The sequence below is a fragment of the Frankliniella occidentalis genome, unplaced genomic scaffold (assembly GCF_000697945.3).
Source record: "Frankliniella occidentalis isolate FOCC.00 unplaced genomic scaffold, Focc_3.1 Scaffold25, whole genome shotgun sequence".
Taxonomy (NCBI): Eukaryota; Metazoa; Arthropoda; class Insecta; order Thysanoptera; family Thripidae; genus Frankliniella; species Frankliniella occidentalis.
In genome coordinates, this window is record NW_026267155.1 from 1,773,551 (window position 1) to 1,786,995 (window position 13,445).

Here is a 13,445-nt window from a genome sequence, read left to right on the forward strand (position 1 = left end):
GCCCCCGCTGCCGCCCCCCGCCGCCGCCGCCGCCCCCAAGGCCCCGTCCCGGAGGTCCAGCACGGCCTCCGGGTCCGTCCCGCCAGTTAAACCCACCCGGAAGTCGAGCAGAGACTCGATTAGGAAACCCAGCATAGATGGGGCGGTCAAGGACGACCGCCCTCCCAGAAAGCCCAGCGCGGAGGACGCGGTGCGCCCCGAGGCGCCTCGCAAGCCCACCAAGCCCTCCACCCTGCTGCCCCCCGGCCGCAGCGCCGCCAGGTCCACGCGCTCCTCCAGCTCGGCCAGCTCCAAGGCGGAGAGCAAGGCGGGCGGCAGCACCTCGTCCAAGAGGTCCGGCGCCAAGTCCAAGTCCAAAGCGGAGAGGTCCACGTCCACGCTGGCCTTCCACTCGCCCACGGCCCACGACCTGCCCTCCTGCCCTCCATCCCTGCCCCCGTCCACCGCGCCGTCCCCCGCGCCCACCCCGGGCTCCAAGACGGGCTCGCTCTTCCCCGCGCCCAAGAAGCCGGCCCGTAAGACCACCGGAAGTAAGGCGACCGGAAGTAACGCGCTGCCCGCCCCGAGCACGTCATCGTACCGGAGGCGGTGCAGCTAAAGCGACGCGAAACCCCGCAAAAATGTACCAAAAAATACGACAAAAAACAACTGGGTCTTAAGAAAGGCTGCTAGTTATAAATTAAAACCACCGGGGTGATTGTTTTTGTGTTAAGTGTTTGTTATGTTGATTTCGGTGGGGCATAAGTTACCAACCTGTATATAGGATTTTGACTTAAGACAACACTTGGCGCGTAAAGGCGAGAGACTTGTTCAGTCCAGGCCCCTGGAAAAAAAGAGAATACACAAAGTCTCTCGGCTGTACGCGTATTTTGTATATAACTCTAGTGAAAGCGTCCTGACGTATTCTCCCAGAAGCACACAACTTAGTACAAAACTTTGGGAATATAAATGTCACGCTTTCAAAGAAAGATCGATTGAAAAAATATCTTTTTCAGAGTATGTTAATATTTATTGGATATATTAGTGATCCTCTCATATCTCAGACGAGTACTTAAGCCGTAGAGCTTTGTACCCTACATTGTTAAAAAAAAACAACTAATGGTAACCTTGAGAGGCAAACATAAAAAAGGGTTTTAGGAACCGTCCCAGACAGAAAGATTTTTTTTTGTATTTCCTATTTTTAGTGAAGTAACTAAATATTTTCGTATAGACTCTTGAATCCTGGATTGATGTAATAAGTGACGGTGCACACTATAAAACACGAAGTGAGTTAAGTTCACCCCCAGTCCCCCTCCATCAAGCTGCTTATTTGCGTAATTGCGGCATATTGTTGTGATAGTAAAGGAGTCCTACCGTTGATTTTTAAAAGGATGTTTTTTTTTTGTTTTGAAAAACGTAACTTCAAGCAAATATGATTGTCTATGACATTTTGCATCTGCTACTCGTAGTGCTAATCACGCGCCAGTGGTGGCACCCAGCTGCAAAGCAGGTCTGTAAAATTGTAATCCGCAGGTATTTTTGGTATGCGTTTCGGTGAGTGAAAAAGTAGGCATATTTAGCGGAGGATTCAGTTCAGTGGATCACACGCAAATAGGGTCTCTGCACCAAATCAGTAGCTTTTCGTTTTTTCTCATCAATTCGCCTCAGCTACTAGGATATAGCAAGTGCTTACGGATCATTTAAAAAAAAGCAGCAGCTGCGGTTTTTTTTTTTCATGAAAAATTGATAGTTAGATAGCGTTTTAACAAAAGAGGCCAGGGAAAAAGAAATAAAAGTGCAAACGGTTTTCAGCTGTGCGCTGCGTTGCGGAGGTTCACATCGTCTGCGCGGAGGCGGCGCCGCCGGCGGTCCACGAGCAGACCCCGCGGCCCCACCGAGCAAAGCAAGCGTCAAAACACTAAACCTAACTAAACATTTACCTCCCATATAAACTGGGCACATTTTAAAACTGCGGCTTGAGGTCTAAATCCGCGACACGGAGTTTATATATAATCCTATATCTTCTCTGCTGCTAGGTGCGCTGCCTCCCTAAACGCCAGTCTAAACCCGTCTTAATGTCTTGCACTCTATAGGCGCCTATCCACGTCTAACCCAGGAAGAAATACAGAAAGTTTAAATAAACTCGACAGGCACACCACGTACGGGCTTCCTCTCTGGGAACGCACACTTAATCCACCTGCCTCCGCTTTCAGATCTGAGTCTTTCAGCTTTCTTCGTTAATCCACTGAATGCCGTAATTTTCCTCACTTTATCCAATGCGCACTCATCTTTGTTTCACCCGTAGTTGCGGCTTTGTCCTTTTCAAACGTCGGCTCTTTAGTACGGTCGGATACCGCCCAAGGAATACAAGATGTGAAAAGTAGAAGAATTACAAATGTGAAGGTGCCCCCTCAAAGAATGTTTTTCGAGGCACCGCAAACGATGGCGCCTGTGGTGCGATGGGTAGGCCAACCCGCCAAGCAGCTGTGTCCTGCTGGCAGCCCGCCCTGAGCGCCAGAGCTCTTGGGCACGGCCAAGGCAACGGTCAGCAGGCAAGCCAAACAGCCGCGCAGTTCACCTCGGGGAACGCTCATTGGGGGGGCACCTTGGTATAACATCAAAAGTCGGAAATCTGTCGAAATGCTATCGACACTGAAGGAGCCTAAAGGATAAACTGCAATCGCACTGTTCTCTTGACAATTTTCAGCTTTCACATATGCTTTCTTTCCAGCAAGGTAATTGACTATGTGACAAGTAGTGTGCCTCGGTAGAATCAATTTCGCATATCCTTTATAAACAAATGTGCCAAATAGAATTTCAGAAGTTCTTATAACCATATCAAAGTCATAAAGGTCCTAACTAGTTTAATGTTATCTCTATGCAAATAATTTGGGCACCATATCTTTAAAAGTGTAAAGCTTGATAAAAATTATATAAATTAATGATATTCCGGATGTGTTGACATCAAGTTTTCTGTTACCACTTACTTTTTGAGGTCAAACCTCATCTAATTGCATATCCCAAATTATTTTACTGCGACGGTCGTACGAAACATAATATATGAACATAGTTCATCCCGATTATTTCGCATCATATAACAAAAAAGTATGTTACAGTCCCGTTATTTTCCTTATCTGTTTATGTAGGCTACTGCTTAGAATTCGCGATTCTCCTTATGATTTAGTCTCGCTCCGCTATCTGATGTCCGCTAAAACGACCTATCCCCTCCCTCCTCCATTGAAGCTTTGTTTGAGCCATATATTGTGCAAAATATATATCTCTATGAAATGTTGAAAGTATTCTGTATGTCTGTGTTTACGAATGAAATAAACCTCTGTGGTGAGAGATAAGCTCAGCTTTTCGTGTTCTTTCTTCAGAAATTCACGTAGATAATCAGACTGGCTAGCTTTAATAATGCACGAGAAATTATGGGTGTCGTACTCAAACCTCAAATCTATGTGGTTTTAACGTGCCCATTCGAGTCGTTTTGCATTATTGTTAATGTGAGCAGATGATGCAGAAAAACTGCTGGAGTAGTGAAACTCCACTGATTTCACACGTTCGCCAGTCTGTTTATCTGATAGAGTTGCTAGGAACCGGAGGAGGGAGGGTAACGCTTACTAACATTAGGCAATTTTCTCTGCGTTCGGGATGTCCAAAATGCTCCGTCAAGTGTCATTTATTTGTTATCGCACTGCTATATATATGAGTTCGCTTTTGTGCAAGGAAACGTAGTGTCGGATGCTGTGAATAGCGCAAGGCTTTTCTGTCCCGCTCTCTGTGTTTACAGGTACGTTGTTACAAGACATATTGTGTTTTCGTCTTTCACTAATTATTACAACCGTAGAAAATACACGATCCTTGGAATCGGAAGTCAGCATTTGGACATCCCACGTTAACTTGTCAATGCATGAGCGTGGTAACGAAGATTGCCTTTATGTTGCTCATTACCCTCCTGCCATCCTTGTTCCTACACTGTAACAATCACAATCCAAAGCAGTTATATGGGGGACTTATGTAAGCCCTACCATGAAAACTGGATTTGGAAGTGATCCACTGCAAACCCTATCCTATTCACTCACATCACCTACCTAGCATGTACATATTACCCGAAGAACAGGCCAGAAAAATGTCACTACATCAGTGGTAACATGAACGAGTGCAACTACACAGTAAATCAAGCCTTTCTGTATCTGGTCTTGCTGCTGGTCAAACTACTTTCTGTCACGGAGAGGCATGAACGGGTCACCTTTGCACAAATCACCTGCACATGAGTAAATAAAAGAGAAGATTCCGAAACAGACGTAGACGTCCATGGCGCAACGGTTCCGGCTCACTATTGTCACCTTTGCGTCATTCCAGCCTTCGTGCGAGACTCGAGAACCATCCTCTGCGAGGAGATCCCGCATCTTTAGGATCTTTAGTCAGTTTCGCGCGAATGTCAGTAATTGCAAAGCGTTCCTGAGAAAAACTTTGGCAGCGCTGAAGAGAACAACAAAAAGGAGAGAGCGCCAAGGTATGGCAAACGTATAGGCATTTCTCTCTTTTCGCACGGTGGTTTTTTAGCTGTGTTTGCGGCGTTTGTCGCCGGTAGGTAGGTTATTCCTGAAGATAGCCTTAGAGAGTTAACAATATGAAAAACCTGTCGAAGAATAGTTCTGTTGAGAAGTAGTTTCGAAAGAAAAGTTCTGAATTAGAACATATATTGTAAAGTACTAGCCGAAAGAGCACTGTAAAGTTTTCGGAGGGAAATACTTTATCAGTTTCTCAGCAGTAGAGGTGATTTGTTTTAACGTATTTCTTATGAAAACGACAGTTACAAATTTACTTGTTGACAAAATAATATTTCAGATTAGTGCAGAGTACGTATGTATACCATTTCGCTAGAGTGACTAACTACTGTGTCGATGATATTTAGTGTATAAATGTAGACGTGAGTCATATGCAAATAGTAGAACCAAAACCACTCAAACCTAGCACTGTGTGAATATATAATACAATAGACAGACATTCAGAATGTCTGGCGGTTAAAGTGTATAAAATCAGACTATTACTTAGACTGCTCCAGATATTTGTTACCCTCCAAAAATATTGTTAGTAGTTATGTTGCCGTAGATATAGATAGTCTCTTCAAAGATGACTTTGGAGAAAACGAATGTAAAGTTTAACCCTCTATTTCCACGTAGAATACAATACATATTTAATCATACTGATTCAGATAGACAACAAAGATAGGTAGATCAACTATTGGTGAAATATAGTTTGTCAAAATATAGTTTTGTACAAATCATAATATGTATACTGGATAATGAGCTAGTTACCCATACTGTGTAGTTTGTGACAATCCTATAGAGACAAGACCAAAATGATATACCAGGTGGTTGATAGGCCTGGCCCACTCCTATACACAGCGCCACATGTACGCGCACGGTTGAGGTGCGAGCGAAGCGACAGGCAAACCCACCCGCAAGCCTTCATGCGGTACAGTCCAACTACCGATGTCGACGGGGCCGATCAGCCACTTGGTGAACGTATACGTTGGAAATCCAAGTGTACGAATATCGCACACCTGAAGGTGTGTGAAAAATTCAAACACCCGCAGGTGTGCGACAATATTTTCTCACACCTGTAGGTATGTGACATTTGTGCACTTGTATTTCCAGAGTAGACGTCTTCTCAAACAGTACTATGTACGTTGTTCGACACGACGTGTTGACCATTTTAGTAGTCGAAAGGACCCTCAAAAAAATAAAAAATAAAATAAAAATGAGGCATTCTGCAACGCGTCGCATTGAGTTGCGGTGGTGCGCTCTCGGTGCTGACGGCCCCCCCTCTGCCCGCAGGCGGCGCCGGACGACCACTCGGCCGTGGAGGAGCTGATCGAGCACCGCTGCCGCCAGCTCAGCCGCTCGGCTGGCTCCAAAGGCTCGGCGCTGCACTTGGCGCGCTGGATGCGCGGCCAGCTGGGCGTGCTGGAGCAGGGCGGTGAGGACCAGCCCGAGCCCACCGAGCTGTGGAGCGTCGACACCCTCAACCGGCGGTCCGAGGAGCTGCGCCTCACCGCCAGCGCCGTCATCCCGCTCCGGGGCGGCAGCCGGGCGAGCCGCGTCGAGGACCTCGAGCTCTCCGAGGACAGCCTGGGCCGCAGCCGCAGCAGGAGCACCACCGACAGCCAGGTGCGACAGCTGCCTCAGAAACACAAAGCGGTAACAACGGGTAACAAGTAAAAAGATTTAAAAAAAACAACGGCAAACGTAATATTGGTCAGGGGAAATCTTCATAGAATCCATGAGTAAGTTTTGTCAAAAAAAATCGTTATCTATAAAAAAATCTTTACATTTAATTGTTTAACTAATTATTATAAGAGACTTGGTATAGGCGTACGCCTTGAATGACGCGTCACACGCAGGCCGACGGAAGCGTCTGTCGGGGTGAAAATGGCCACTCTCGGGTCAACATTTTGACGTTAATGTGACGCACGACGATCCCGCTTCCGCAGCTCACCATCCGCTCCGGGACGTCCGGGGAGAAGGTTCCGGTCTGCCGGAAGTGCCACAAGACGTGCATGGCCACGCGGCCGAGCAACAACCCCTGGGCGCCGGCGCCCGCCTGCTCCTCGTCGTCGCGGGAGACGCCGCCGCCGACCTGCCCCTCGCCGTCGAACGCGTCCACGCGGCCGTCCACTATCAGCCCGGCGCCGCCGGCGGCGTCGACGTCGACGTGGTCCTCCTACCGGAAGTACGAGCCGCCGCACCTGCGGGGGGACATGTACTACCGCAAGGAGGTGCCGCGGTTCAGGGACCAAATCAAGGAAGAGGCAGAGGAGGACCACCTCCGCGAGGAGGAGCAGCGCCAGCAGCAGCAGCAGCAGCAGCCCGACCAGGGCTGGGGCCCGTGGATGCTCATGGCGGGCATGTCCATGCTCGGGGGCGCCATCTCGGGCGACCCCTTCGCGCCCGCCCCCGTGCCGCCGCCGAGGGACACCTCGAGCGGCTTCACCGCCCCGCCACAGTAAGCCTCCTCCGAGGGGTCCTTCACTGTAAATTGTAGCGTACACCGATTTTTCTGTTTTTCTTGATTTTTTGTGATTTTTTGTAATTTTTTGTCATTTTTTTCTGACTTTTCGTTAATTTTTTATGATTTTTTATTGATTTTTTCATGATTTTTTATGATTTTTTCCAAGGGTGTACACTGATTTTTTGAGTGAAGTACCTTTCGGCCTCCTCCACCGACGTGTCGTAAACGGACGACAACGCGATGTGCCGACGCTGACCTCCCCTTGCTCCCGCAGGATAACCGTGCTGCCGGCCACCCCGGGCGTGTCGCGGGCGCCGGGGATGACCGAGGAGGAGGAGGACGCCATGTGGGACGAGATGATCGAGGCCGAGCTCCAGAACAGCCCCATGATACGGCGGAGGAAGCTCGAGGTAAGGAGCAGTCCCCGTGGTGTCCCTGCGTGGTGCAGTGGCGGACTGGCCAGGGTGGGAAGGTGGGAAGGGCTCGAGAGAAGGTGCCGAGCCAAGGGCCAAAGTCCTAAGCGCGACGCCGGACTGGGGCCCCGGCTCGGGCCCTAGATTCAAGCGCCATGTAATACTTGTAAGGGCTTCTTAGCGACCTTATACCATGAAAAGAAATTCGCGCTCGCTCCGCTCGCAACATTTTTCTACGGGCCGCTTATGGAGTTAGTATGGTCACACGCCGGAAAAGCAAATATTAAATAAAGCATTCCGGTAACTCTGAAATGCAGAAGAATGCGGAGAAGAAGAATACGGAAATCGCAATGCTTTAACATGGTGACTTCCGTTTTCTTGTTCCCTGCATTTTTCTGCATTTCAGCTTTGCCGGAATGCTTTATTATAAAACTAGGGGTCCAAAATGCACAACCCGTGGGTCTGTTTCGCAGTTATCAAAGGTTGTTGCCTTTTTTTTTTCTGAAAAGAGGGTCATGTGGGGTGCTCCCGGGTGGAAGGATCTTCACTTACTCTCTAGGATGTTTCTGTGTTTTAAATGTACCACTAACAGTTGTTAAACATGTGAAAAAGGAGAGAGTAAAGTGTGTTTAAACCAGAATTAAACTGAAGAATTTTGCAGTATTAGTGATGTCTAAGTATAGAATTTACTACTTTTAGTACGGAAAAACTATAGAAAAACTACTGATTTTTCGGACTACTATAGTTTATCTACAGTTTATTTCTAGTTTTATCTGACGAAACGCTGTAGTAGCAAATATTTAAAAAGTATAGTGTTAAAAATGTTGTTAATTTTTTTTTTCTTTTGAACTTTTTTTTTATTTACCTGATTAGCTTCTTACCATGTATTATATTTCATATTAGTTATTACACTTTACCTTACGAACGTTGAAGTTGAAGCCCGAACGCTGACTGGAATTGAACCTCGGACTTTGGAGCTGAGATCCCGACACGCTGACCACTGAGCCACTGCGACGCCATAGCTCTGATGCCTCAGTATCGTGGTGTCATGCCGAGGGTCTCAGCCCGCCCAGCTACAGGTCCAACTACAGTTTAACTACAGTTTCTTTGTCATTCAACTGAAGCAACTACTGGGTTCCGTAGTTTTGCGCGTATTTTCCCCTTGTTCCATCCATCTCATGAATAACTAAACTTTGTAATGATAAATGAAGTATGTGCAACTGGCGTGCGCGTGCAAGTGCTCAACACAAGGTTGTGCACTCTTAAGTGTTCGACTGCATATTTGAATACTAAAAGTGTTTAACATTAAAGTTAAACACTTTCGCTTCGGATACGTTAAAATGTTCAAATTTTCTGTTGAATACTTCTTGGAAGTTTACAAATTCCCAGTCAAACACCTAATACCTTGCACCATGTTGAACACTACCCGAGACACTACCAAGTATGCCAGTTGCACACTTTTGTTTTCAGAAAGAACCTGGATCCTTAACAGTAGATTTTTCAAATCCCAAACGTATAACGGAACCCACACAACGCTAAAGTAATCTAATGTGAAAATAACAAGTAAATTCACCAAATTTTAGTCTAGCATTATAAAGTTCTCACCTATACTTCTCGTGTTCATATATGTTAATGTAATCAACAATTTCAACTGTGAGTAGTACCTTAGGTCTTAACATAAGTACACTTAGCAGTGGAAAGTATAGCTATACTGTAAAAATAGTAACACACTGACAGCGCAGAATTACTCGTCCCGATATCTCTGTTTAGAATGTTATTCCAGCGTATTAACTGTGTAATTTAGAATACACTTTTACTCAGTAGTTAAACAACGGATGGATACTTGTTTGTATAATGTCTTTTAACTAAACTCGCAAGTGCAAATTGGAACTTTAGTATGTAACAACATAAAAAGTGCAGTCTGACTGCAGACTAACTGTTTACAAAAGCCCAATACTGCAGTCGCGAATAAACTACAGAAATTACCGACTTTTTTCTACAGTTTAAATGGAGTTTGATGTCTTCAGATTCAACACTACAGTTTAAACTATAGTCTAAGTGAAGATCCTTCCACCCGGGCTACCCTGAAAGTGGGGTCCGTGGACATATTCCCCGTATTTGCTCCGATCCAAAGAACGTCAGTCATCAGGCAGCACCGGCGGACCCATTCTTCTAGCGACGATGCAGGCGTATATATGCGTCGGCGTAGTGTGGCGTGTCGCCAGCGAGAGCTAGTGTGTCCACTACGACGCCGGATTGCAAGACAAATATTTTTTTAAAAAAACGACAGGAGGCCCTCTTTTTAAACTAGTATTTTCAGCTTTCAAAGGGGTAACCTGCATCCTATAAGTGCCCGCTTACCCCTCCTACCCTGCGCCTTGTAAAGCGCTCCAGATAGGTAGGGTGAGGGGGTACTTTTGTAGGATGTAGGTTGTACGCGACTGGATAGACCCAAAGTCTATCCTTAATCGAGCATTTTATTTTTCCAAAGTACGGTGATGTCTGGTGCCATCCTGATTCTTGGGACGGGCGTGTGCGCTTAGGGACGATGTTAATCCAGAAACCGGTGGATACGACGGGCTCTGGCTCATGCCGGCGTATTGCGTACAGCATTCCGGTAAAGCTGAAATGCAGCAGAATGCATCGAACAAGAGAACGGAAGTCGCCAGGTTAATGCATAGCGATTTCCGTTTTCTTCTTCCCTGCCTTCTTCAGCTATACCGGAATGCTCTATTAAAACAGAAGTCAGACATGTGAGCATTATTACGTATATATTGCCCCTGGAAGGTAGGCAAAACTGGGGCCCCCTTCCAGATTTCCCACCCGGGCCCCTGACCACCCAGTCCGCCACTGCTGTGGTGTCCCCGTGGTGTGCCCGTGGTGAAGTACTCTCGGGGTCCCCATGGTGCCCCTATGATGCGGTCTCCATCGTCCTGCACCTACTGTGTTCTCTTGGTGCTCATGACGGTGCCATGACACCTTCTTGTGCAGCAAATACAGCAGCAGCAGCAACAGCAGCAGCGGCGCGTGGGTACGGCCGGCAGCGGCGCGGGGTCGCAGGACACGCTCGACGACTCGTCCTCGGACGTGGGCGAGCCGCCGTACCGCTCGCTGTCCTCGTCCTGCGAGCTGCACCGCTACGGCACCCTGGCCTCGCTGCCCGACGGGCTCGCCGCCGAGGAGGAGCTCAACGGCTGCGAGCAGGAGGACGACCAGGACGCCGCCGAGGAGGACCGGGTGTCAGGTAGGAGCCCGACGAGCGAGCACGTCACGGCCGTGGTGGAGGCGGCCGCCAGCCAAAGCAGGGGCGTCGTCCTGCTTCCTGCAGTTGGCCCCCGGTTCGGTTGGCCAGCGGTCGCCTCCACGCCGACGGCAGGACCTAGAAAACGTCGAGCGCCTGGTGGGGAGGACACCCATCCGCCTCGACGCGATCTTGTGGTGTGTCTGTTTGCACTAGTGCGTGTGCGTGTGTGTGGGAGTGTGCGTGTGCGCGCGTGTGTGTGTGCGAACAAGCGTGTGTGTGCTCTCTACACTTTTGCGACTTGTGCGTGGTGTGTCACAAAACAAACTCGTTCGTTTTCCAGGCTCACGGTGATTTCTGCACGACATTATTTGTTTTGTTTTTTTTTGGTTTTTTTTCTTCCCTCCGTCGATTCACAGAAAAGACCGCCACGCCCGTCCAAGACGCCCGCGCCGACACTGTCGTCGACGACCCCGAGGAGTAACGGGTACGCCCCCGCCGGCCCCCGCTCCCTCCACCCCTTTGTATAACACGCCAGATGCTGCACAGCATTACTGGCCATGACGTCATTTTTTGAAACCTTTACTTCCCCGCGCTAGAATCACTACTCTCGTCGTTTTGGTTTATGTTGTCGTTTCTAGCTTCCTCCTTATAGACCTTTCTGCCCCCTTCGCTTTAAATAACTGTGAACGTAAAGTGCCCGCTTTATCTTGAACCATTTCAACGCGCTTAAGTTTGTGTGCCGAACCCATTCCGAGTGAACCCCCGCCCCGTAGCCGCGCAGCACCCCCTGCTGCCCTCCTGCCTCACGTGTCCAGGGGGAAATGGGCTTCAATTTAGGTGTATGCATTCCGCCCTGAAGTTCTCGTTAAACTGCAGAAATTGTGATTGAATTTCAAAAATTTCGATATCATTTCAAGAATGTTTTGAGAGTTTTGAAGTAAATACTAGTTGACTTTTTATGAACTTCGGTTGAATTTTGCAAGTGCATTTCAACAAGCTCCAGCGAATTTCACGAAAGTTTTCGGTAAATTTTGTTTAAACAAGTTCAGAATTTGGCGAATTTGGTGTGTCAATTTGTAGACGCCTATTCCCCCTTGTGCTTAATAACCGCGTGTTGTGAACCACGTGTCCTAATGGTGCATGTATGCTGTGTGGTGCAGTGCGCTATGTGCCGCTGTAGCCCCCCCGGCCCCCGCGCGGCCCGAGGGGGTCGGGGTGCACCCGCGGGAGGGGGTTTGGGGTGCCCCCCGCCCGCGCCCCGCCGCCTCTCGACCGACCGCGCCCGCGGACCCAGGGCCTAAGGTATCGGTAGCGCGCGGCTCAGCCATGGCTCAGCGACCAGCCCGGCCCGGCACAGCACTGCACTGCACTGCACAGCACGGCTAGGGTGGGTAAAACTGCGACAGCACGTTTCATACTTTTAATATGATAACGCCCGACTCTGCCTTGCTCCGCCTTTAATCTCTTTTTATACGATGTACTCTACCAAAACGGTAGAAGTGCGTGCGACATTCAAACGCTTGAAAGTGAATTATGTCAAAATGGCTCACACAAAAGTGTGTGTGACAGTCATGTCACACGCAAAAGAGTGTGTGGCAACCATCTCACACACTTTCTTGTGTTGGACAACTATGCCCGTTTCTTCATGTCACATCTTTGTTTGGGAATGACATAGTTGTTATATCCTTTTTATGCACGACGCAATGGACATGTGATCATACACTCTTTTGTGTGTGACATTTTGGCATACACCCTTACATTTTTGGATGTCGCACACTTCTATTCGCAGAATGCTAAATGTTGTCATCGCTCTGTCTGTCGCTCTTTTGCAATGTAAAGTGTGCGCGTCTCTCTCTTTTCTTCCTAGTATCTATACAAACGCCACCCGTGTCTCTTTGTGTGCGTGTGCGTGTGTGTGTTCTATTTAGCTAAACCGGCGTATTTAATACTTGTTCCCGAGCGGCTACGTGGTTAAAAGTCGGAGTCGTTTCATTGCGGGCCCGTTGACCAAGGCGGTGATGTTGTTGCACGCAGGCCCCGCGACGGCCACGGCTCCGGGTGTTCCCGGCCTCGACGGCGGCCTCGACGTTGGCCTCGACGGCGGCCTCCCCGGGACGCTGCCCCCCGGGGCCGGCGGCGGCATGGCCTCCTCGCTGCGCGGCTGGACGGCGCGCGCGGGCGTGTTCGTGGCCGAGAAGATGGCCATCCTGGAGAGGCTCGGCGACGACTCGCTCGCGGCCGCCCTGCTCGACCGCTACCTGAGGCCGTCGCAGCCGCTCGGCCAGCCGCAGGGCGGCGAGGACTCGGGCACCACCTCCGGGGGCACGTCGGGCGAGGAGGCCTGGGGGACGCCCACCTCCGGGGGCGACATCGACGACGACCTCGGATCGCCGTTCGGGCAGGAATTTCGATCGGTCAGTATGCATACTTTTTGTTCCCCGAGACCAGATTTAAAACAGTTTTCACAAAAAGTGACAAAAAGAGCTGGCAGCGGTGGGATTCGAACCCACGCCTCCGAAGAGACTGGTGCCTTAAACCAGCGCCTTAGACCGCTCGGCCACGCTACCGTTGTGAAGGCCGCCGAGTAGAGCGCGCTGCACATCGCAAGGCTATCGCGCACGGGGGGTATCGCCGGCGCGCGCCATGCGCGGGGTAGCGCCGCATCGGGCCATAGATCGCCGCGCCGCAAGGAGTATCGCCAGCAGGGGCCCTTTCGGCACCGACTCCGTCCCCTTTCTTTCCTTGTTAATCACATATTTTTTAGAATCAAACGGAAGGAAATTCTAAAAAAA

At 49.2% G+C, this 13,445-nt stretch overlaps 1 protein-coding gene and 1 non-coding gene across 3 annotated transcripts in view; one reads left to right on the top strand and one right to left on the bottom strand.

Moving 5' to 3' along the window:
• LOC113212182 (uncharacterized) overlaps positions 1-13,445 on the top strand; it is a 30,448-nt gene that overhangs the window by 5,117 nt on the left and 11,886 nt on the right. For both annotated transcript variants that reach the window (XM_052265256.1, XM_052265257.1), the window contains exons 8-12: positions 5,823-6,155; positions 6,479-6,990; positions 7,271-7,406; positions 10,401-10,653; positions 12,688-13,067. In XM_052265256.1, coding sequence (XP_052121216.1) covers positions 5,823-6,155; positions 6,479-6,990; positions 7,271-7,406; positions 10,401-10,653; positions 12,688-13,067 — 1,614 coding nt within the window. The remainder of the gene's footprint in view (positions 1-5,822; positions 6,156-6,478; positions 6,991-7,270; positions 7,407-10,400; positions 10,654-12,687; positions 13,068-13,445) is intronic.
• Trnal-aag (transfer RNA leucine (anticodon AAG)) lies at positions 13,139-13,220 on the bottom strand. Its single transcript has one exon. It is a non-coding gene; the product is annotated as a tRNA-Leu (tRNA).